Below are 26,012 nucleotides of genomic sequence, written 5' to 3' on the forward strand. Positions count from 1 at the left end.
CCGATACATCAGCAATTTCTGAGAATATCATGATTTTATCATGATATTTAAAAGGCCAATATGTTGCAGAAAACTACATGATATTTTCAAACCGCACTTTGAAATCTTCCCAAGCTTATATATTTGGGTTTACATTTTATGCTTTTATATTAGATATACCTATATTTTCTTGATTTTTTTCAAAAAACAAAAAAATGTAGGTTTATCGCTAGATTTTCTTGAGAATGTGTTTGGTGGTATTGATTTTCAGAAATTTGCTGCATTGGACCCACATCTAACCCATACCGACCCAAGCATCACCATAAAAACAAGATCATACCACATATTTGAGTCCAATCCAACCCGAAACTGCAAATGGACTTCTTTTAGGCCCGGTTTGGAGCCTTACATTGACATGGAAACACCATTCTCATGTGTTGCCAAGATTGAGGATGGAGTAGCCAAAAACAGCCTCTTGAGAAATGGTGTTGAAATGTAGTTGAGGCTGCCTGACTCTATTCCTCTGTAACAAATATCGTGAGATTTATAAAAAATCTCATGATAATATCACGAGAAATTGCTTGAAAGTTTAAAACGGCAATTTCTTGTGAGATTTTCAAACCGCGACAAATATCATGATATTTACAGTTTTAGCAAATACTTATCGCAAGATTTTTATTTTAAAATGTGTTTATTTAAATTTTCTTATAAAAATTATTTTTTTATATTTATTGCCAAAATTTTCGCAAAAAAAGTGCAAGATCTATGAAAAAATTCACAATCCCCGAGATTTTGCCATTTTTAACTTTTGTCACTATGCTCTATTCCTAGTACTATGGTTTGGCAACATCACTGCTCCAAAACAGTAGGGAGCATGAGAGAACCGGAGGAAACTGTAAAACACCTTCTACCAAACAGAGTTGTTTTTTCACAATGCACTTACACGCCAATGTTATCTGATATGTCGGTTCAGTTACACTCATTCCTTATGCACTTACACCCCAATATATATATATATATATATATAGAGAGAGAGAGAGAGAGAGATTGGTTCTTCTAACAATCCATGGTGTAGACAATACTAATCTTCAATGTTACATCGATTCTTACTAAACAAACTATATAGATCACATCTATAAGGTTAGATTACATAAAACTATCGAAAAATAAAAATTTAAGATTGTCCACACCCTCTTGCTGTTAGGAGGAACCAATCACTATATATATATATATATATATATATATATATATATATATATGCTAAATGGGTTTTTCAAGCTTATTTTATTTTATTTTTAAATTCTAACTATACATATATGATCTACATACTTGATTTTATAGGGATTAGCTCTTGAAGTGTTCAATTCCAATACATGGTGGGTTTTCATAAGGTTCCAAAAAATCAATGGTCTAAAATCTTTGTAAATTTTTGAGATTCCAAATATCTTTTTTTCATCAAAAACACATAATTAAGTGTTGACTCCTAGTAAATTGATTATGTCAAACGCATCTAAGGGGTCAGAATCACAAGTTTGTGTGGAGAGGGTTATGATGGAGCAAGTAATATGAGAGGAGAGTTTAATGGATTGAAAAGTCTTATATTACATGAAAATGCATCTGCATATTATATTCATTGTTTTGCACATCAACTCCAATTGGCATTAGTTGGTGTTGCTAAAAAAAACCTATTGCTTGATGTGTTTTTCAATATATTAGGCAGGTTGTCAGCTTTTTTCTCCACTTCATGCAAGAGATCTGAGCTTATTTGAGAAGCAGAATTTATGTGAATTGTTGAAGCACTTGCATTGGGTGAACTTGAAATAGGACGAGGATTAAATCAAGAAATAAGTTTCAAACGACCTAGTGATACTCGGTGGGGTTCTCATTATAATGGTTTGGTTAATTTACTCAGTATGTATTCTTCTGTTATTAAGTGTTAGATTTCATTGCAACAGATACATATTCAGGAAAAAGTTCATATGCAATTATTTTATATCATCAGTTGCAAGATTTTGAATTTGTTTTTTGCTTACATTTGATGTGTAAAGTTTTGAGAATAATTGTTAACCTTTCACAAGCATTTCAGTGAAAAGATCAAGACATTATGAATGCTATGAGTTTAGTCACTACATCAAAACAGTGCCTCAAAGGTCTGAGAGATAATGGATGGGACTCTCTCATAAACAAAGTGTCCATATTTTGTAAGAGATTTGATATTCTGATCTAGGGGACTCATATACACCTCAAGGACGACCAAGATGTAAGGTTGAAAAGATCACCACATTGCATCATTATCGTATTGATGTGTTTTATGCTATTATTGATTTGCAACTTCAAGAGTTGAATGATTGTTTCACTGAAGCAAATACAGAGCTCCTCATTTTAATGAAATGCTTGAGTCCAAATAATTCTTTTTCTACTTTTGATAAAGATAAGTTGATTGGTCTTGCTGAGCTTTACCCTAAGGACTTTTATAGAGTAAACATAATTAGACTTGAAAATCAATTGGATATACATATTGCAGAAATGTGAAACAGTGATCAGTTTTCAAGTTTAAAATCTATAGCAGAGCTAACAGAGATGATGGTAGCAACTCAAAAGCACATTGTATTTTCTCATGTGTATCTATTGATTAAGTTGACATTAACTTTGTCAGTTGCAACAAGTCTTGAAAGAGTATTTTCAGCTATGAATAATATCAAAACTCATCTACGTAATAGAATGGGAGATAAATGAATCAATGATGCTTTGGTTACTTACATAGAGAAGGAGACATTTGATACCATCAGTGATAATGCAATTATGAATTGTTTTCAAAATATGAAAAATAGAAGATGCCAATTGTAAAATTTTCATGAATTTAGTTGTTTGTATTTCTTAAGTGAACAGTTTTTATTTTAGTTTAAAAGTACAATTTAAGGTTTAATCTTATTATGTTCATAAATTTAGTTGTTTGTGTTTGTAACAATTGTTATTTTAATTCAAAGGCTTATTTAAGTTTTATCTCTCCACGAATGATTGTTCCTCCAGCAAAAAAATTCTGGCTCCGCCACTGGTCCGAATAAATGGATCGTCCTTCAAGACCATAGCATTGTCCCCGGGACCCAAAGTCTGCCCACCCAACGAAAAACTTCTGGCTCCGCCACTAGGAAGAAGGTTTTTCTTGTTTTTCCCTTTCATGCAATTTAATTCCTGCAGGATGTGATCTTGGGCTTTTGCCTTTGTGGCTAATTGTGTTATTTGTTCTTTGACTCATTCATCTGCTTGAATTTGGGTAGCCATATCTACATAACAAGTCAGTCCATAGAATTGATATTTGTGTTGATGCCCCCAAACACTAGCTTTATTAGAAAGAGGGTTAGGCTCAAATGCGTGCCCCCTATGATTCCTTCTTTTTCAGTGTTTTTTTTATCTTTTGTCAGGATTCCAGCACTCCAAGGATACGAATCCTCTAAGAAGAGGTCTAGATGGATATCAAGGTAAGCATGAGGTTGGCAAAATTAGGCCCATCTCTTTTGACTGTACAAATCTTGCAGAAAAAGCCCTTTGAGAGCTTAGTTTAAGAACTGTTTATAATCCTTTTTCATTCTACCTTGAGCCCAACGTGCTCTTTGCTGACTCCCTCGTTTATTACAATCTTGATTGACTACCCTTTCTTGCTCAGGGTCATCCTTACAACAAGTATAGCAGAGATGATTTGCCAGCTTCGATTCTGATACTTGGTCCAGCTTCATCTAATCTTCCAATGTTCATGACACAGGTTGCTCGGGTTCACATAATCCGAGTCTTGTAGTTTGCTGCTCTTGATATGTCAAGTCATTCTCAGAGTTTTCAAATAGATTTGACTTGTCTTCTTCGAACCCCGGACCTCTAAGTGTAATTCAGGTAAGATTCTTATTCTAGGCCTTGATGTCTTTGTTGAATTGAGCTCGAATTTTCTTTTCCCGTTGATCAAAATCAACTTATACCAGGCCGGACATCATGGATGGCTGGTCCAATGAGTATCATCCAATGCATCTTAGTATTTTATTGTTTTACATAGAAAAATCTTTCTTTTTTTTAGGAAAATGTTTTACATAGAAAATCGTTGCCACTCGTACCAAATTTTATACGTTTGTGATTCAAGCTTTTAAAGCAGAGAAGTGATCACATGAAAAGAGTTTTTCTGTAATTTGTGGGGCCCGAATGCTTTTACTCGAGCTTGATTACCTAACCACGCCCAGGGGTGGCAATCGGGTCGGGTCGGCGGGTTGGTGGGTCAGAATACCTCAACACGAACATGACCCATTTATTAAATGGGTAACCCGACCCGACCTGACCCGATCCGACACGACACGGTTAACCCATTTAATAAACGGGTCGGGTCGACACGACATGATTACACGACACGATGACCCGTTTATTAAACGGGTCAACCCGATAACATAGACACGATAACCGACCCGAGTAACCCGAATAACACAATTAGAAACACAAAAAACAAAATTACATATTATACTTTTTTTCTGCAAATCTCAATATGGAATTGTACTACCAACATTAACATAAAACTTCAACATAAAGTCAAACATAAAGACAACATCAACATAATTGTCTTACAAGTTACAACCATACTACAAACATATCCAACAAGTTGTCTTACAATCATCCAGATAAACATAAATAATTAAACTTTCACTTCACAATAACAATTAAACATAAGATCAAATCATCAATTGTTCCAATCCTCTAAAGATCACGACCCTACACAAAAAAAATAAAAAAGTACGTTAAATTATTAAGATACAACATATGAAACAAAAAAAATATAAGTATCAAGATTTTTACAAGTACCTTACAAAATATTGGTATTTAAGCATTCAACAGATTCTACAACTACACTCGCGGTCACAGTTGGGTTCAAATCAGTAATATCCACCGTCAGCTCCTTCAATAATACTAAATTTTCTGTTATACCATAAAATAGTTAGTAACATATCATAAAATAATTCCATGCACCTTAATAACCGTATATAAAGAAGTTGAAGCATAAAAACCCAAGCTTATCTTTCTTTTCCCCTTCTCAGTTCTCACTGGTCCAAAAACTCTTCTTTTCCTTCGTACCAAAATATGGGTCCTTCTCTAATCACCAAAAGAGCTCATCATAGTGAGAAAAACAAAGAAGAAAACCTCATCACAATGAGAAAAACAGAGAAGAAAATAACAATAAGTACCTATTACTTATTCCAACCCCTTTTTCAAAATAAAAAAATGAAGTGCCTTCAGCGAGAGAGACGAAACGTTGGGCTTGCTTTGCTTGGGTGTCAAACCAATAAGGAGGAGAGAAGAGGGTGGTGGTGTGCGCCTATGCGGTGATGACAACGAGGTGGAGAGGAGAGGTCTCGAGCTCTCGACTGCGTAGAAAAGAGTTAGGTGGGTGACTAAAGTGTAAAGTTAGGAGTTAGGGTTAAATAAGTTTATATATATATATATATATGGGTTGCGGGTTGACGGGTTCGTGTAAACGGGTTGACCCGTTCGTTTAACCCGTTTATTAAACCGGTCAAACGAATTGACGGGTTGACATACCCTTAACACGAACACGACCCGTTTAATAAATGGGTTAGGGGGGTCAACCTGTTTACGACACAAACCCGTTTAAGCCAAACCCTAACCCGGCTAAGAAGCGGGTTGGCGGGTCCGTCAGATTTGACGGACCCTAACCACGCCAGTCACGATCATACACCATCACATCAATGCAACCTTTGCCACGTGGCAGGATGAATCCCTCGTCCGGACGCTAACGGTGGCCCCTTACCTCTTATAAATACGCAAAAAGCTCATGTCCGCATCAAATACATTCGAGAGAGAGAGAGAGGATGCCATCGATGGAGGTGGAGGAAGAGACTAAAGCGGAGCGGATGGATATTGAAGGACTAGAGGAGAAGGACGAACGCCTAACCCTAGAGACGACCGATTCAGGGAACGAAGAGGAATTCCCCGAAGGTCTCCAGTGTTCCGTTTGCCTGTAAGCGAAATTTGTGCCACTAAATCCCGAAATATCGTCTTCAGAAGCTCCCGATGTCATATTCTGCTACTAAATCCAGAATTTTCTTGTTCTCAAATTCTCTCGATTCCCTAGTTATCAGTTTTTTCCTCTTTTGTATCAATGATTTTATTTTTAATGACATTTCTTTTTTTTTTTGGTCCATTTGGAGGCCGGTTGCGCCATTAGTTGATTTCTCTTGGTGGCTGCTATGTTTTTTGTTCCAGGATGATTTTCTGGTCGATTTGGATGAAAATGCTTCTTAGTAAAGATACCGAACGAAAGCAAATGATTTAACGAATTGCGGTTTTCTTCTTTTTTAAATTGTCAAGAGGAAAAACGATGACGATGTTGTGCGTGAATTTATTTTTGATTCATGTGCTAGTTTTCGAACTGTAATGATATTGTCTGTTTCTGAATATTTTGTTGTTTTTTAAACTTTTCCCGTTTTTTAGTTTTAGTTTCTACTAATAATGTTCTGCTCTCCATCAATTCTTATGCCAATTGAGCTTTTGCAATGAGTGTGGAGGCAGAAAAAGTGGATTTTTTCCTTTTCAGAATGTGACGCGCGACTGATTAAGAATTTTGGTGGTTATGGTTGATAGATTGTGCGAAAGATTGTTTGGGCAAATTGAGTAAGTCTTTCTCAGTATAAATTAGAAAACATGTTACCTTTTTAGTGCACGAATAGCATTCAGGAACTGCATAAATGGAACACGGTGAGATGATGTTGAATGCTGGAACAATTTGCACGGGAACATACAAGCATGCCCGCCACATGCATGCACATGGGAGCACTCATGCAAACACACAATTAAGTGATTTCCTTCAACTTCAAGAGTATTAGGATTTTTTTTGTTCCTTGGAGGCAATCTTTATTGCAGAGTGCTATAAATTCAATGTTCTCAGCAAAGTAGAAGATCAATTTTCGAGTTGGTTATTTATATTTGAAGAGCCCAATTTTCTGTTTGCTACATTCCCATTGGCATAATCTGCATTAGTGGTTGACTTTACATGCCAGCATGTATACTGTTTTCAAATGTTTTTCCAAGTAAGACCCTGTTTAGGACTTGAAAAGACTGTAATCTGTTGATACTTTTGCCGCAGATAAGTTTCTATTTTGAAGAGGCAAAAATGTATTGCAGAATGCTATAAATGTGACATCAGTGATATCTTTTTGGTACACTTCTTTTCATTTTTCTGGATATTACGGCGTAGTTGTTCGTGGGCATGCCCATGAATATGTAAGCAATTGCAAATTTTCTCCTTTCTTTTGTTTTCCATCTAAAAGTGTTTTGTATTTTTCAGGGATCTCCTTTACAAACCAGTCATTCTTGGTAAGAACTCTTCTGCTGTGTAAAATTCGCCAGTTTGATCTTAGTAACTTTGCCAGTATGATCTAGTAATTTTGAACCATTTGTATTCTGTTCTCTTGTCTGTGCAGCATGTGGGCATATTTGTTGTTTCTGGTGCACACATGGATCTATGAATGGCTTAGGTGACTCTTCATGTGTACTTTGTCGAAACTCTTACGGTCACTTTCCTAGTATATGCCAGACATTCCACTGTTTGATTCGGAAAAAGTTTGCTGTGGCCTATGCTAGAAGAGAAAAGCAAATGCTAAGTAAGCTTAATTATTTTCACCAAATTACAATTTATTATGTGGCCTCATTTAGTTTTGCTGGAATTTAGATCCATGTTAATTTTGATAATAATCAACCAGAAATTATCCTTTCCTATTTATATGCAAAAAATTATGGCTTTAATAATAATTATTTTTTGTTGATGAATCTGTCATCTGTGTATTTCTTTTGTGCTATGTATATGTTCAATGGTAAGTTTTTCTAATGATCTCTCAGAAACCAATTGCATGGAAATCTTGCAAATCAATGTAGTCTCTTTTCATTTGGCATGTTCTGGTGTTGTTAGATACATGATACACTTGCAGTAAACTAGTCATATTTGAAAGTATCTTGATTTCATTGCTCATTAGAAAGTCAATTACTGAATACTCAAACATGTCCTATGTGCAAACATATAGAAAGTCAATTACTAAATGTCAGATGTGTTCTGCATGTGAAGAGAACATTGATAGTCTTCGCTCTATGATTGTATGCCTGACATGCCTATATAGTAAGGGAAAAGAAAAAAATGGTTAGCTGGGCCTTCTTCAATTCATTGTAGTGGATGTAATATTGACTATATGGGATTATCACCAGTGATGAGGTTTAGTGAAGATATAAATGTCAAGTATATGTGCATATTTAGTTGGTGGAGGGTAGGGGTGGCAATCGGGTCGGGTTGGCGGGTTGGCGTGTCAGCATACCTCAACCCGAACCCGACCCGTTTATTAAACGGGTCGGCTGTGGCAAACACGAACCCGACCCGTTTAATAAACGGGTAACCCGACACGACCCGCCAACCCATTTAATAAATGGGTTGGGTCGGGTAAACGGGTTTTCAGGTTGGCGGGTCGGGTTGGCGGGTTGACGGATCGGGTTGGCAGGTAGGCAGGTTGGCGGGTCGGGTTGACTGGTCGGGTTGGCGGGTCGGGTTGGCGGGTTGACGGGTCAGGCAGACGGGTTGGCGGGTTGACCCACCCGCCTAACCCGTTTATTAAACGGGTCAACAGGGTTGGCGGGTTGGCATACCCCCAACCCGAACCCGACCTGTTTAATAAACGGGTTACGCGGGTCGACCCGTTTATTAAACGGGTTGGCTTAAGCCCAACCCGAACCCGCCTAAGAGGCGGGTTGGCGGGTCGTGTCAGAAATTGCCACCCCTAGTGGAGGGCTTCCTAGAACGATGTATGGTAGCCTTTGTAATCTCCATAAAATAGATGACCTCCTTAAAATCTATTGTGGTCTAGCAGTTACAATGCACACATATTTGTGTATGTCTTTAGGGCTGCATATATGCTGAGCAATAACTGAGGCTGGGATGCTCGAAATCCGTTTGGTACCGCTTGTACCAGTCTTGAGCTTGGCTGCCAGTTTTGTATGCCCAACATGTCCATAGTATAGGACAAGATGAAAAATGGTCCTTAGCATGGGCCTCATGCCTTATCTTCAGCTCATTGTGGGAGGATAAAATATTGGATATATATGTGGGTGTAACTCTTTTGATAGGGTTTAGTGAGAATGTATCAATGTTGTGAAAAGCGTTGAGGCGAAGCGAGACGCTTCACCAAAAACTGAGGCGAGGCGTAAAGCGTAAGCCTCAATTTTTTTTTTTGAAAACTTAAAAAAAACTATGAAAAATATCTAAAATTACAAATAAATAAAAAATGCTTTATTGATGAATAACAACCAACAAGAAATAAAAATAAGTACTCCTAACCACTAACTTCTTTGTTGACATTATTGCCTGTTGATGATCCAAAATAAACGCTCCTCTCAATTTCGAACGTGTTTTGTTCCTCCTCTTGTTTCCTTTGTTTCTGATCCCTTAGATGATTCTAAGAAAACCTTTTCACGTCAGGTGGAATCACTTCGTATAAACTTACACCATGTTTTGTTTCAGTTAAGTAATGTTTCTACCTATAGATGCCTCATATAGTCTCTTTATGACAGTAATTGTAAATTACATGTCCTATGAGTTTGAGATCTTTAGTGGGATTTGGAACTTTAGCTTCATGATCCCATCTTACATCTCTTCCCATTGTTCAACTGCAAAAATGCGTATAAGTATATATTAACACAGGAATTTATAAAAACTCAAAGAGTCACATGGCACTCCTAAAAAAAATTGAGTTGGGTGTTGCAGGCATGGTGACAAATATTGTGATATTTATAAAAATCTCGCGAAAAAACATGCAACATAAACCGTAAACGTTTTAAACGGTTAAATCTCGCGAGATTTAGATTTTTGTTTTGTGACATTTTCTTGTGATATTATCGCGAGATTTACTAAATCTCGCGATAATATCACGATTTTTTTTTCACACTTTATTTTTTTCCCACGGTTCTTAACCCTTGAAACCCTAGGTCCCCACTTCCAGAGTCCCCACTTGTTTGCAAAAAAAAAAACAGCGGCTCTGCTTGTGAGAGCACTGAGAGGCAACAACCGGTGAGTCCGACTGCAACAGCCAACAGGTTCATATCTCTCTCTCTCTCTCCACACACGCACACATATTCATATTTGAGGGAAAACTGGTCGATTGCTTAAAGCCTTCAAGAGGATTTGAGGGAAAACTTTTTTGTTTTCCCCCTCAAATCCTCTTGAAGGCTATAAGCAAACCTCTTTGTTTTTTCCTGTTACAATTATTTGGACTTTTTCTCCTTAAAAAGTTTCATGCCATGACTGACCATCTAAAAAGCTGTCATTTTGGATCCGGCTTTGTTTGAGTAAAATTCATATTTGGGCAAAATGTGGACTCATGACTATACTTTTTAGACTTCTAAATATGAAGACTTTCAGAAAAGGGTTATCACATTGTTATTCCACTTCTATTTTACTTTACAAAATGTCAGCATTATATATTCCAATAACCAAATGTAGGATGAATTACAACACATCTAAATGGGCCCTAATTGGCCGACAGAATTAAGTTGGAGCAAGTTGGTCAACTTCTCTCAAAAGCTTTTCAATTCTAACATAATACCAATAATTACCTTTTGAATAAGATAAAAAGGTTCGTTTTTATTAACAAGTGAAAAGGGAAGAGGTCAGCTCCCATGTTTAAACACTATATCAAGGCATTATTTGCTCAAAAGTTTGAATTTATTAAATGAAAAGAAAAAGTATCAATTATCAATCAACTTGATATTACAAAAAATGTTGGACACAAACAACCAACTCTAAAGGCACCAAACGAAAGTTAAACACTTTAACTCCTGTTTAAAACTATTTTACAGCAATCACTATGTGGCAGTTTCTTGCAGAGGAACAAAGATGTCAACTGAAGGCCATTGAAACAAAATATGGGCTTGGACTATATGATCTTTAGCAAGTTCTGAATAGAGAAGATGGTTACATCCATGGAAGGGATCTGTGAAATAGTACACTTCCTATCGAGGTACTCAGGCTCAAATATGAATGATCAAAGATACAATATTTTGAAAGACCCATTATCCCCTGGAAGCTATGATACTTATTTGATGCAAATGCTTGATACTTATTTGATGTTTGATACTTTTTAGATATGGTTAGTAGGATTGAAAATAGATTTTATATTTTTTTTGCATGTAAAATTAAATTAGTTTATTTTATTTTATTTTTTTATTTTTTAGATTTTTTTGTTGGTTCATATCGCCGACCCAAATTTTTTTGGGATGAAGACGTAGTTGTTGTTTAGATTTTTTTGAGAATTTATTTGATTTGTTATTTTTTTCTTGAGATTTTGCCAAAAAAAACTCGAGAAATATTCAAAAAGTTGAAAATCTCTCGAGAAATTCACTGCCGAGAAATTGTTGTTTTAAACTTTTGTCACTATGGTTGCAAGTTAAAACCCAATGGTATAGTTGTATAACTGGTAGGGGACTAACCAACCCCTCTTAAAATATGTAATCTCATATGTAGTTCTATCTCATATCTCATATGTAATATTTTTTATTTTCTTTTCCCTTAACTAGCTTTAGTTAGCCTTAGTTTGGATTTAATTAGAAATTAGGTTTTAGTTTAGAGTTTGGACCTTTTTTAACCATCTCCTTTTTGACTAGTCAAAAAGCACTTTTTGAGAGAGTCGTTGGACTCCCAACGACTCTAAATTGAGTCGTTGGGAGTCCAATGACTCCCTTGATGGTTCCTTCCTCTATAAATATGGGGTATTGTCCAGAGTTACCGGAAGCGCCTAGGCAAAAGGGGAAGCGCGCTTCCGAAGCGTGAGGGGAAGCATCCCCCTTTTTTGGGAAGCGCGCTTCCCTTTTATGGGAAGCGCGTCCCCCTTTTATGGGAAACGCGCTTCCCATAAATGGGAAGCGCGCTTCTCCCACGCTTCCCCCTCGCTTCCCCATTTTTTTCATTTTTTCGCTTCCCCCTCGCTTCCGGTTCGCTTCCTAGGTCGCTTCCGGTTCACTTCCTAGGTCGCTTCCGAGACGGTTCAGAATTTTCTTCTGAATGGTCCCACGCTTCCCCGCTTCCTAAATTTTTGAAAGTGCCTCGCTTCCCTCTCCCGCTTCCTCGACTGGTAACTCTGGTATTGTCTCCTTGAGTGTGTGGGATTTTCTCCCAAATTAATGAAGTTTATTTTTCCTATTCATTTTGTATACCCTTTTTTCGGGTATTGTGTATGAACCCTAGAGGTTCTTGTGCTTGAGCTCTTTATGAACCCTTATGGTTCTTGTAATATCTTTGTGAGCATTTCTTGAGAGATATTTTGGTTGTGGGTTACATTTTCTTACATGGTATCAGAGCCAATCAAAAGTTTTGTTTTCCGTGCATTGGGAAGTGTGCCATTCAAGTTTCTTTCAAAAGAGTGGTCTCTTTGAAGGCGTGGTGGTGTGAAGACTTGGAAGCTTGGAGAACTACTTATTTTTCACTATTTTGTGGTAAAGTATCATCTTCTTTACTTATTTTAAGTTTTGTTTCTTTTTCTCTCTCTTTTCTTTTCGTTCACAAGTTTGTAAAATGGATGACAATGATAATGTCACCATTAAGCCCATAAAACTCAATGATTCAAATTATGTAACATGGGCTTCAATCATAAAGCACGTTATATGGGAAAAGGGATTATGAGGATTAGTGGATGAAACCGATAAGGAACCTAAACTAATTCTCATCAAAGAAGAAGGAGAAAAAGAAATACCTCTCTCGAAGGTAGAAAAGGTTAAAGTTATTTCCATATATGAAAAAAAGTGGAAAGAATGGAGAATGGAACATGCCAAAATCATGTCTTGGCTCATATCAAGTGTTGACATAAAAAAATGTTCAAGCCTAGCCAAATTTGAACACGCCAATGATGCGTGGATTACCTTAAGAGAATATACTCTCTCACGGATATTGCCCACATATGTAATCTTCAAGAAAAAATCCGTAATATGGTTCAAGGGAACAAAAGCATTAGGAAATATTACAATAGCTTGTCCGAGTTATGGGAAGAATTAACCCTTCTTGAACCAAATTGGCATTGTCCATATGATATAGAGCTTCACCAAAATCAAGTGAATGTGGATCATCATTTCTTCCAATTTATCAATGGCTTGAGATCAGAATTTGAGTCAACCAAATCCGCTCTTCTCTATCGGGGTAAAGTCCCTTCCATCGAAGATACAATAGAAGAGTTGAGCATGGAAGAGAACAGACTCAAGAAAAGAATTTTCAAAGGTGACGATGATTCGGTCTTAGCAGTATCTAGACCGAAAAATCATGTTCGCCCATATAAACCTCCACATGTTGGGAGGACTAATGATGAAAAATACGGAAGCGAGTTTGAAAGAAGAAAAGTCATTTGCTATTATTGCCGTGAACCGGGACACGTCAAGGCGTACTGTCCAAAATTAAAAAGCCCTTATGAAAAGAAAGCTGCTACAGTTGAATCTCCGCAAGAATCAAGTGAGACATCCATTGGGAATATGTCTCTAATTCAATTGGTGGAGGCGCTTCAGCCTCTTCTAAAAGGAGCTTCTTCATCAGCTGAAGCTGCTGTCTCTTCTGTCAGTATCTCCGATCCCGGTAAATCTCTTTGGCTTCTTGACTCTGGAGCTTCTTTTCATATAACACCCAACATAAAATTGCTATCACAATGTCATAACTCAAGTGAATCAAATGTTTTTACTACAGACGAAACATCTATTGAGATTTAGGGAATATGATGTTTTGAAAATACTTCTCAAAATTCAAAAGGATTTTGTTATTCCAAAAATTAGATATATTCTCAAACTTAATCTAAATCTTTTATCAATTTCTCAATTAACTGACCATGGGTGTAACATTTTCTTCTCTTCTCGTGATTGTCGAGTACATGATCACCAGTCAGGGAAGCTGATTCGGGAAGGCCATAGAGAAGGAGGCTTGTACTATATGAATTTTTTGGAAATACCCAAGAATACACTATGTTGTAATGTTCAAAAGTTAGATTTGGATCTTTGGCATAAAAGATTTGGGCATTCTTGTATATCCAAGATTCATTTTTTTCCAAACATGGAAAATTTTTATAATTTTGAAGCTTTTACATGTGAAAAATGTATTCTTGGAAAAATGAAAAGACTATATTTTCAAGAAAGAACCTTTGTTTCTACACAACCACTTGAGTTGATACATTCTGATATTTGGGGTCCCACACCTGTTATATCAAAGGGTGACTTTATGTATTATGTGATTTTTGTAGACGACTTTACACGTCACACTTGAATTTATTTTCTTAAACATAATTATGAAGTTTTCTCTTATTTTTAAATATTTCACAATATGGTTAAAAATCAGTTTAAAGCGAATATTTCAATATTTTGCACTGATTCAAGGGGAGAATTTTTATCAAAAGAATTTAAAGATTATTTAAACCTATATGAGATTTTACATAAAAAATAATGTCCATGCACCCCTCAACAAAATGGTTTAGCTGAAAGAAAGCATAGGAACATTATAGAAACAACAAAGACACTTCTCATTACACATCAATTACCAAAAATTTTCTGGGCTGAAGCAACTTTATCTGTTATTTATCTTATCAGTAGGATGCCTTCTTCCTCGATAAACAATATTTCTTTAACTGAAAAACTTTATAAGCAAACTCCAGATTACTCTAGGTTGAGGGTATTCGGGTGTAAATGTTTTGTGTTCACAGATAAGAATGATAAATTCTCTCCACATGCTATTTCCTGTGTCTTTTTAGGTTATGCAAATCATCAAAAAGGTTACAGGTGTTTCGATTTTAAAAATAACAAACTATATGTCTCAAGAAATGTATCTTTTTTGGAAAACGAAAGTCCCTTCGAAAATAAAGATTTTACGGAAATAGATGAGTACTCTTTTTTATTGGACCTAGTTTCAAGGAGTAATGAAAGTGATATCGATCAAGATGATCAAAATGATATCACTAACACAGAACCAGTTAATAGCACCAAAGATTGTATTCAATATTCTAGACAAGGAAACTTAGAAAGACCATGTGCCTTTGAAAAATACACAAAGGAACAAGACTTTGTGTCTTCAACTAGAAAGCCCACTAGAATCTCAAAAGTCTTTGAGAAATTTGTGTCATACGAGTCTTTTTCACCAAATTATCAAGCCTATATCGCCTTAATTTATTCTTATAAAGAACCTTCTAGTTATGCTACAATCAAAGATCAACCTGAATGGGTCAAAGCCATGAAAATTGAATTAGAAGCCTTAGAAAAAGAAAACACCTGGACCATTCAAGATATCTCACCCAACAAAAATCCTATTGGTTTTCGGTGGGTGTATAAAGTTAAGACCAAGAGTTATGACACTCTTGAGAGATTCAAACTCGGTTAGTTGGTAAAGGCTATTCTCAAGAATATGGAATAGACTATAAAGAAACCTTTGCCCTAGTAGCTAGAATGACTACTGTTAGAATCTTGATAGCTCTTGCTTCTATAAAGAAATGACATATTTTTCAAATGGATGTTAAGAACGCGTTTCTAAATGGAAGTTTAGCTGAATAAGTATACATGGATCCACCACCAGGAATTAATGTCCCTAAAGGAAAAACTCTTCGCTTAAATAAGGCTTTGTATGGTCTCAAACAAGCTCCGAAAGCTTGGTATGATAAATTTAGTAAGGTTATGCTTGATTTTGGTTTTCAATCTTGTCTTACTGACACAACTTTGTTTGTTAAGAATTCTGATGCATGTATTATTATTCTTCTTCTCTATGTTGATGATATGATCATTACCGGAAGTGATAAACAGGGAGTTTACAATATTAAAAAGTTTCTTAAAACACATTTTGAAATGAATGATTTAGGTTTTTTGAAATACTTTCTTGGTATAGAAGTTGCATACTCTTCTAGAGGATATTTACTAACTCAATCTAAGTTTGCCTTAGATATTGTTGTCAGGTCCGATATTTCAGATGAAAGACACGTTGACATGCCCGAAGTTGTAAATGTCAAAATGAAGATTGATGATGGAGAACCGCTTGAGAATCCAACTCCTTATAGACAACTCGTCCGGGCACTATCGTATCTTTCTATTACAAGATCTGACATTGCACATTCTGTTCATACAAGTCAATTTTAGCATGATCCAATTTCTGTTCATATGGGAGCAATTTTGCGTATTATTAGATATATTAAAAATTTTATTTTTCGAGGATTATTTTTGTCTGTTTCTTCTAACCTAGAACTAATTGCTTATACTGATGCAGATTGGGGAGGTGATCCTAATGACCGCCACTCAACTACTGGTTTTTGTGTCTTTTTAGGTGAATCTTTGGTCTCATGGCGATGCAAGAAGCAACAAAAAGTCTCTCTCTCTCGTCAACAGAGGATCAATACAGGGCAATGACTACAACCACTATGGAAGTAGTCTGGCTTCGACGCCTACTCTCTGATATGAGAGTCGAAAGTACAGGAGCATCAAATCTTTGCTGTGACAACAAAAACTCTATCTATATTGTCAGCAATTGGATGTTCCACGAACACATCAAGCATATAGAGATGAATTGTCACTACGTACGAGAGGAATTTCTATGCGGCACCATCAATCTTTCTTACGTTTCATCAGAATATCAATTGGTAGATTTCTTTACCAAACCTCTCGCTGCTCCTCGATTTCACTTTCTCTTAGACAAACTTTTGGTTATCCAACCGTAAGTTTGAGGGGGAGTGTTAAAATATGTAATCTCATATGTAATTCTATCTTATATCTCATATGTAATCTTTTTTCTTTTCTTTTCCCTTAATTAGCTTTAGTTAGCCTTAGTTAGGATTTAATTAGAAATTAGGTTTTAGTCTATGTCACAGGGATTCGGCTAGCAGGGTGCCGCACCCGCGTCGACGCGACTCGATGCGGGTGCGGTACCGGGTGCGGTCAACCCGATCCTGGGTGCGTTGACCGCACCCAGGATCATTTAAGTCCATTTTTTTTTTGGATTTTTTTTTTTAAAAGTTTGCCCTATGCTGAGATTTTTTAAAAAAAAAAAAAAACTGTTGACAGCAGCTGTCTGTCAGCTGTGACAGCAGCTGTCAGCTGCTATTCTTTTTTTGAAAAAGCAACTCTGTCAGCTGGCTGACAGACAGCTGCTGACAGCAGCAGCTGTCAGCTGCTCGATTTTTTTTTAAAAAAAGCAGCTTACAGCTGCTTTTTTAAAAAAAAATCGATTCGTAAGGGAGGGGAACCCCGACCCCCTATATATATATATATATATATATATATATATATATATATATATATATATATATATATATATATATATTGACATTTTTGCCCCTGCCGCACCCCCGCACCCGGGTTTTTTGGAAGTGCCGAATCCCCGCACCCGCACCCATGTGACATAGGTTTTAGTTTAGAGTGGACCTTTTTTAACCATCTCCTTTTTGACTAGTCAAAAAGCACTTTTTGACTAAAGTCAAAAAGCACTTTTTGAGAGAGTCGTTGAGCCGTTGGGAGTCCAGTGACTCCCTTGATGGCTCCTTCCCCTTGAGTGTGTGGGATTTTCTCCCAAATTAATGAAGTTTATTTTTCCTATTCATTTTGTATACCCTTTTTTCGGGTATTGTGTATGAACCCTAGAGGTTCTTGTGCTTGAGCTCTCTTTACGAACCCTTATGGTTCTTGTAATCTCTTTGTGAGCATTTCTTGAGAGATATTTTGGTTGTGGGTTACATTTTCTTACAACCTCAACTTGCCTTTTAAAAATATGCAGGGAGAGCAGAGAGACACAGGGCGAGTAGAGAGGGAGAGACACAGGGAGAGCAGAGAGAGAAGCGTACCTTATTCTTCTTCTTCTTCTTTGCCGAAGGCGCGGGGAGATCGCGAGACGAGACCAAGAGAGCAAGAAGGGAGATAGCCCGAAGTTCGGGCTATTTAGCCACAAAATTGAGTCAAATTTGACCCCCATTTGACTCATAAATGTGAGGCGCACGTCTCATGCTTGAGGCGTGCCTCGCCCTGAGGCACACGCCTCATAGCGTATGGGGCATACACCTCAGGGCAAGTGTGCCTCAGGCTTGCGCCTCAAGTCCAAAAGGCCCTCGCCTTGAGGCGAGGAGCGCTTTTTGTGCCTTGAGACACGTTTTTAACAACACTGGGATGTATACTACATCAATTGCATGTATAATCTTCACAAAAATAGATGATGTCCTTTTAGGCTGTTGGCAATCATTTGACAATGATGCAATGGTATCAATGGTATGAAATAGATGACCTCCTTAAATTATGCTATGGTTCTGTAGTTGTCACACCCATACACACATATTTGTGTACATGTACATGTGGGGTTGCACATGACCTGAACCAAGCCCAAGCCTAAGCTTTTTCGAGCTCACACTTGTGCAACTTGTGTGGGGCTCAAGCTGGAGTCAAGGTAGTGTCTAACGTCTTCAATCTCACCTTGGCAAAGCTAGAGCAAGCTTGAGTCTCTCAGGTAAGCTCGAGCCATTCCCTTCCCCCCACCCACCCTCTTCATCTTGTTCTTTTTCCAACTTTGTTAGGTATGATGGAATGTAGAAAGTGGTCTTTTTTTTTTAAATACAGCACATCGCAAGTTTGAGTCTGCTTCTACTTCATTTTAGGTTGTATTTTTGTTTCTCATATTTTGGCTTTCTTTGCTCCATTTCAGAGGAAGAAGAGGAAATGTGCTTATTCTCGCCACAGTTTAATGAAACTTCAGACTGTGGTAAATACATGCATCTCTCTCTCTCTCTCACACGGACACAGAGAAGGGTTTACGTGGTTCGTTTCCACCCACTCTTTTGCAAGGAAAAAAATATTTTGATTCTTAGCTTTTGAGAGAATACATCACTTGAAATTCAACATGATTAACCTTGATGCGAGTCTAACCTCATAGGTTCCGAATTATAAATTACCAGATAATGGGGCCAATAGTGGGACTGCTCAGAGACTCTCTATCAATGATGCACTGTGCCCCTTGTGCAAGCAGCTTCTGTGTCGGCCAGTAGTTCTTAATTGTGGCCATGGTGAGCTTACACGCCCTTGAATTTGATCTGAAGTGCTTCTTGGCTGTATGTTCGTTGTTATAAGTTAAATAAAAAGAAGGAATTAAAAACTAACCTTTATCCAAAATGCGATATTTGAATTCATGCAGTTTTTTGTCAATCATGTGTGATGAATCTGTGGAATGGGAGTTTAACCTGTGAAGTTTGCCAAAGTCCTCACCCTGGAGGATGCCCAAAAGTGTGCTTGGAGTTTGATAGATTCTTGGAGGAAGAATTCCCTGAGGCATATGTTCAAAGAAAGGAGGCTGTCAGACAAGTATTTTGTATGCATGGTGGTTCATCAACCTGTACGTGTCCTATATTTTCTCAAGTTTCCTTTTTTTCCTGTGTATGTGTGTGTGTGCAGTAATTTGCTAATGCTGGTACATGTCTGTGTGAGTGAGAGCGACTGAATCAGTGAGTGTGTGTGCGCGCGGTAGTTTGCTGCTGCTGGTTCATCAACTTGTATGTTTCCTATATTTTCTCAAAGTTTTCATTTTTTCTTTTTCATGTGTGTGTAGGCCTTTTTGCAATGGTTTCCTGTTTCAAAAATGTGGTGAACCCTATAGGTGTTTAAGGGTGGGCAACTAACTGAGCCTCTTTTGTGATTCCCATGCTTGGCTAAGAAAGAGCACAGCTGGAGCTCACTTTTCTAATAAATAACTTGAGCTCGATCTTAGTTTAGTTTTATGAGCTGAGCCCAAATAACTTAGACTCCTCAAGGACTTGGTAAATTCACTAACATGTTAACCCTACATTGACTGATAATGTTGGTAACCGACTGAGCTTCATGGTAATTTCTCCACCTGTATTCAGCATATATCTTCTCAAGGTTCTGTTTTCTTTTTCCTTGTGTGTGTGTGTGTGTGTGTGTGTGTGTGTGTGTGTGTGTGTGTGTGTGTGTGTGTTTACAGTGGTTCCTATTTCATGGCTGTGGTAAACTCATATGGGTGTTTCACTGCTAAGGGTGGGCCACTAGTCAAGCCTCCTTTTAGATACTCAGGCTTGGCTCAGTAACAGCTCAACTGGAGTCTTCTTATTTAGTAATTGAGCCAAGTTTTAGCACCTTTAGTTTTGACTTCCAATCTCAAGCCTTGGCCTAGGTTTGTTAAGGACCCAGTAATGTATACTTGTTGAGCAGCCATTAGAAAAAGTAAAGTCTATGTAGGGTTGTCTTTTGGTTGGGTCTCACCCAATGATACCTGATACTTACCTGATAATTCCTCTCAAAAAAATAATTTTTTACCCAATAGCATTGGCAACCCACCAAGTGGGCCTTAATAGCTGATTGAGTTGGACTCTTGGTAATTGATATTTGAGTGTTACGCACACTCATATCTGGTTTGGGGTTTATAAACCAGTCTGTGACCAGAGATCCCTTAAAGACCTGGAAATTTTAAAAGTAAGTTATTAAAAAAGAAAGAACTGGGTGTTTCTCGGATTAACCTGCATCAGGTTCTTGAGCTGATGATAGTGAACCTACTGAGCTGGATCAAGCTCGAGCATGGTGCAACCTATACCAAATGGAGCTCTATTGGTTCGACATTGTGCTATTTATGAATTTGAGCAATTAGCCTTTTGCCTTCAAATGCTTTGCCACCATGATTTGTCTATCATTATTCTCAATAGCATTAACAGATTGAAGAATTTGACTGTGTTGAAATCTGTGGGTGGGCATCTCCACGCGTAGGCTATGTTAATTATTTTTAGATAAAATCATGACATTCTACAATAGTTTTACGAGATTGAAGATCTTTATCTTTTACTCTTTTGTGTTAAGATCATCTAAAAGCAACAAAATTTCTCCTCATGATCAGTGTAGTTAAATTGCCTCATGACTCCTGACACATATAACAACCATGAAACACGAGACTTCTCAAGCTTTTGGGAATAGGTGTGAAATGATTCCATGCTCTGAAATGTATCTTCATTATTGTAATGCACTAATGACGTGACTACCTTTTTTCTTAAATCCTTATTTTGATGACGAGATTAGCATTGTCTTTGTGCCATTATGTTAACTGCATGTTTGAAAAATCAAACATCAGCTGATTTCAGTGACAATAACCCTTTGATCTTCTGGCAAGTAAAGATTACTGAGAACTGCTCTCTTTTCCATTGGACTCTGTTGTGGTGTGGTGTGGCTTATGTTCTCTTTCTCTTGGCTCTTGTTTGTATTTTAACCTGTTTCTTTAACTAATTCCTGGAATTCACATAAATATACGAGTACTTGACATATCTTTGGCACTTATTATGCTGGACTTTGTGGGTGTACTTGTAAAACTTGACTTGTTTATGCATAGGTCCCAGTCAAGCTGAGAAGCAGATTGTCAAGATAGCATCAAGTCATGCCAGGATGGAAGAAAAACATTATTATGTTCACAGAGGAGTTGGATGCGACACTTGTGGGGTGAGGCCCTTTCTGCCACTGATTCTATTGGCAAATAGTTGAAAAGCATTGGCCATGCTAGCATATTCTATTGTTTAGTAAGGAATCTCCCACATGCCTCCTCCAATCCCCCACCCAACCAAGGAAAGAAAAACTTACTTTTCTTGGTTGTTACTGGTTTCAACCAATTTTAGTGCTTTGTGTTGCGAATTTTCCTTTGATGGACTTAATTGAAGCTTATAGATGATGCACGCTGCAGACATTCATTATTCCACACCTTGTCCAGGCACATTCTTAACCATGGTCACCCATGTCAGTCTCAGTAACATCTTAGTGAGGCAATTGCTTCTGTAGTTAAGGTCTTTTTGCAAGCGTTGGTAATTTTCGGCTTTTATATATAATAAGAAAGAGAAGACGGAGAATCATGTTTATATTGCATAAATGAATAAAAATATAAAGAGATAATGACCTTGTAATGTGGTGATTCGTTACCAAAATAGTGGTATTTTGAATATTTTAATCTCACTTCCCTATTTGTATTGTAATATTATAAAAAAATCACTAATATTTATGAGTATGATGGTCTCCTGGTCATGCACGTAGCTGCTGCTTAACATGCTATTCTTTTCAATCTCCTTATGCTAAAGAGCTTGTATAAAATATCCCTCTACATTTCTTCCATGTGCCCACGACATCATTTTCTTTCTATTCATCCTTCCGCTGTATCTACCTTTATATAAATTTTAGTAAACAAATGAAACAACTCTATTTTAAGCATATAGAAAAATAATAAAGGAAACCCTGTTTACCTTTGTTCTCATAGGGCTTGAGAACTAGAAAAAAATCTACTATTTAACACAAAATTTAAGATTCTGGAAAACAAAATGAAACAGTGGACATGGTTGAACCAACAAGAAAAAAATCCTAATCTTCACGCACCCATCCTCCCTCCCTACCTAGATACCACTCCCCCCACCCCACACACTGAGAACTGCTTTTACTTATTTCTTTGGTTTTGAAAAGAGATGAATGGACCTCCTTAAGTCGCATGGAGTTCCATGTCTTGAAACAGAGAGGCCCCACTGGTAATAAATCCCACACTGCATCCCTTTCAGGTGTTATTTCATTTACAGTCTCACGTTCCTTTGTAGTCTGCACATGTTTACATGTCTTTATTTCGGGATGTGCCCTCACGCACAAGAATGTTGATTAGTTGAGGCAGATTATGTTCAGCCTAGTTCTAGTCTTAAAATTCATCACCAATTATCATAACCTAGTGTTGGGACGCTGCAGGTTCAAAACCCAATGGTATAGTTGTATAACTGGTGGGGGTCTGCCTAACCCCAGCTTGCCTTTCAAAATAAAAATAAAAATAAATCATAACCTAGGAATATCAAAGCGAAAATTGAACTCCACTGTCAGGACTGACTCGAATACACTGACGGCTTCGGAAGAATGGTATCATCAAGACCTCTTGAGAATAGACGAAGGGTTGGTCAAGTTCCTAGGGCTAGACCGGAAGGACTCTGACTAACAGTCAGGCAAACCAAAAGAACAATCATAGATTCCGCACTTTAAGCCCACCCATTACCAAAAGGAGAAGATGGAAGAACCCTGATCCCCAGTAGCAGTAGTGTTAGCTCTACTTCTCATTGAGAAAGGAGAGGTCGTGTACAACAACCTTAACCGCACAAGTCTGTTCCAGGCTGCTCCTTGAAGAGAGTTTCTTGTGTGATATGAAATCATAAGCAACTGAGTCTATACTTTTAGTTTGCTGCTTCTATTCCATATAATGTATGTGTTCTTTACTGCATGGTCTTATCCTAGTTCTTTTCTTTTTTTCTTTTCTTTTTTTTTGCCTTCCTCAGTGAGTTCTTTCTTTGATGAGGCCTTGGCCTAGTTTATGAATCAAAATGTTAGATAAGATAAAACAAGAGCTTATCATCGTTTCATCACCATCACCATCATCATTATCTTTATTATTTGGTATGTGTTTTTCAGTTTCTGTTTGTTGCATTTTTTCAGTGCCTGATTCATATCTCTGCTTTTCTCTGGTTGCTCAGGTTTTTCCGATTATTGGGAAAAGGTACAAATGTAAAGACTGTACTGAAAAAATCGGCTTTGACATGTGCGAGGCGTGCTACAATTCAAAGTCCAAGCTCCCCGGGCGGTTTAACCAGCAACACAGGCCTGAGCATGCATTTGAACTCGTGTCACCACGCGTCCACAGTATTCTGAGGTTCATGGATGATGATCCAACTGAGGAAAGTCGAGAAGTCTAGGTAGCTGATATAACATGGATGCCAAGCTTTAGAGTGATACATTAAAAATCACACAGGGCTTTGGTTTGGACATTGATGCATCACATAATGCAAACCATGTTCTCGGGTAAGTTTGTTCCCAGGGAAATAATGCAGTTTGTGTAAGTTAAATGTATATGAGTGGCTGATTCTCAACCATCTTCCTTTCTGCGTGTTCCATAAAATTTGTTGCTTAATGTTCCATTAATCACTAAATAGCAGAATGTCTTTCTGCATTTAGACAAGAGCGTCTTCTCTCCCCTTACTGCTGAAAATTTCACCGCATTAGTGTTGATTTTGCAATGCTTGCAGTCGAACACCCCTCAGTCGAGCACATCTATTTTATTTTTCTGGTAATGTTATTTTGCAAATTTCTCCTAAATCCCCATTTTAACTGCGTTTGGTTATACGAGTCTGGGAAAACTGGCAGATCTCAGGTGGAATCGCCAACAGTTCTTCATAGTTGTTCCGAGGCAGGGTGAATGTCCCAACTCATCCAATTCCAGGGAGTTTCTTTCCTTCCCAATTCCAAATGTAGTGTCACGGTTTCAAGGAAATTGTTTAATCAAAGACCGCATTTGATGGAATTTTCAAGAAGCAGTGCACCGCTGCCCGTAAAATTCTTACATGTTTACATTTTTCCCAGCTTTGTTATGAGGAGTAATTAGTCTGTCCTAACCAATATGAGCTCGGACTGATACGAACCATATCAGTTTTTCGATGTTGCTTTGCATATTTTGTAATAGCTTATTTAGTTAGTAACATTTTTGGGTTAGGGTTATGTTTAGACAGGTTTTCAAAAGAAGAATCTAAGGAGGCGTTTGATTGCAAATCCATTTTTTTTCTTTGAAAGGCAAGCTGGGGTTAGGCAGCCATTTGAGCAAGTATACGAGCTGTTACATTGGAATTGTATTTCAGCTTTTGAACAAGAAACTTTTTAAAACTATACATTAACTACTGTAGTTCTTGTTGTATCTTTTGTTCCCTGTTATGTCTACCTTGCGACACTGTATACTAAATCCGGTCTGCCGGATTCCAAAATGATCTTTGAATTATGTACAAAAATCAGAATTTTGATCCAGCCCTCCCATTGTCGGTCTAGTATGCTGCCATTTTCTGTAAAGCAACATTCCTTTTGGATCTAGCCCGTGTGATTCGTAATCGAGTAGCCGAAATATCATCCGTCGTGGAATTTACCACTAATGCTAATTCTAAGCCAGCCGGGATCGGGAGGAAGACGACTAATAAGACTGCGCCACCTCACTTTCATCGGTTTTCAGATTTCTTAAGATTTTTTTACGAATCATTAACAATGCCTCCCCTTGAATCTTGGATGCAGTCATTTTTTTTTATCACCAAAAGTCTGGAGATTACGTAGTTTCCATATGGTCACCTGGAACGCCCTTCCCCAGCTCCATCCAATTTGTTTGATTGCACATCCTGTATGAACCGCGGCAGCCAAACAGTGGATGCCCTTGCATCGCATCCCAGGAACAGTGATTCACCGTTCCACTTAGGCTGTTATGCTGAGAATGGGGACATGGGTTAAAAAAAAAATGAAACTTCAGTGGGGGTGTCTACCTCCCGACTCACTCTTTTTTTTTCCTTTTTCCTTCGTTCCAATCTTTCTTTCTTTCTTCTTCTCTCCCCCCTTCTCTCTCTTGATTAAGGTTTTTCGATTTAGGTTGAATTAAGAATTTGAATTAGGGTTTCAAATTAGGGCTTTTCTTTTATTTTAGTTTTATGGTTTGAATTAAATATAAAAATAAAATATTTCTTTTACGATGACTTTGAATCAAATTTTTTAATTAGTTTTTTTTATATTTAATTTGATTAGAACTCTTCTTTGATTTGATTAGAGATTTTTTTATTGGGGTTTCAATTAAGGCTTTTATATTTAATTTTATGGTTTATTTTTCTTGTAGTTTAGGGTTTTTTGGTTTATTTATGATTTATTTTTTTGCAGTTTAGAGTTTTATGATTTATTTATGGTTTTTGCATTTGTATACCAAAAAATATAAATTCTTATTTCTCTCAAATTACCGAAAATTTAAGCATTTTTTAGTACTTGGATCCAATTTGAGATCTATATTCGAGACTAAAATCCATAATTTTTTGATAAAATTTCATAATTATATCCAATATGATACAGATTAAAGTATCTATATATAAAAAAATATCAATTATTTTTTTTCTCAATTTACCTAAAGTTTAAATATTTTTTGATATTTGGATCTAATTCAAGATTCATATCCGAGGCTA

The 26,012-nt window shown here is 37.1% G+C and overlaps 1 protein-coding gene across 1 annotated transcript; it reads left to right on the forward strand.

The window, feature by feature from the left end:
- The first annotated feature begins 5,817 nt into the window (after nt 1-5,817).
- Nucleotides 5,818-23,986, forward strand: LOC149845449 (E3 ubiquitin-protein ligase PRT1-like). The gene is made up of 8 exons (XM_089997631.1): nt 5,818-5,986; nt 7,313-7,341; nt 7,449-7,628; nt 18,686-18,742; nt 18,936-19,043; nt 19,172-19,369; nt 21,365-21,471; nt 23,514-23,986. The coding sequence occupies exons 1-8, from the start codon at nt 5,838-5,840 to the stop codon at nt 23,730-23,732; spliced, it is 1,047 nt and encodes a 348-aa protein (XP_089853757.1). The 5' UTR covers nt 5,818-5,837; the 3' UTR covers nt 23,733-23,986.
- Nucleotides 23,987-26,012: the final 2,026 nt, after the last annotated feature.

The sequence above is a fragment of the Nuphar pumila genome, chromosome 2 (assembly GCF_984573655.1).
Source record: "Nuphar pumila chromosome 2, dmNupPumi1.hap1.1, whole genome shotgun sequence".
Lineage (NCBI taxonomy): Eukaryota > Viridiplantae > Streptophyta > Magnoliopsida > Nymphaeales > Nymphaeaceae > Nuphar > Nuphar pumila.

What these genes read in the sequence shown, in the direction of transcription:
- LOC149845449 (XM_089997631.1), top strand. Translation starts at nt 5,838, where the DNA reads ATGCCATCGATGGAGGTGGAGGAAGAGACTAAAGCGGAGCGGATGGAT. An exon ending in TAATGAAACTTCAGACTGTG is followed by an intron (nt 18,743 to 18,935) that starts GTAAATACATGC and finishes ATAAATTACCAG; the next exon opens with ATAATGGGGCCAATAGTGGG. An exon ending in AGTTCTTAATTGTGGCCATG is followed by an intron (nt 19,044 to 19,171) that starts GTGAGCTTACAC and finishes GAATTCATGCAG; the next exon opens with TTTTTTGTCAATCATGTGTG.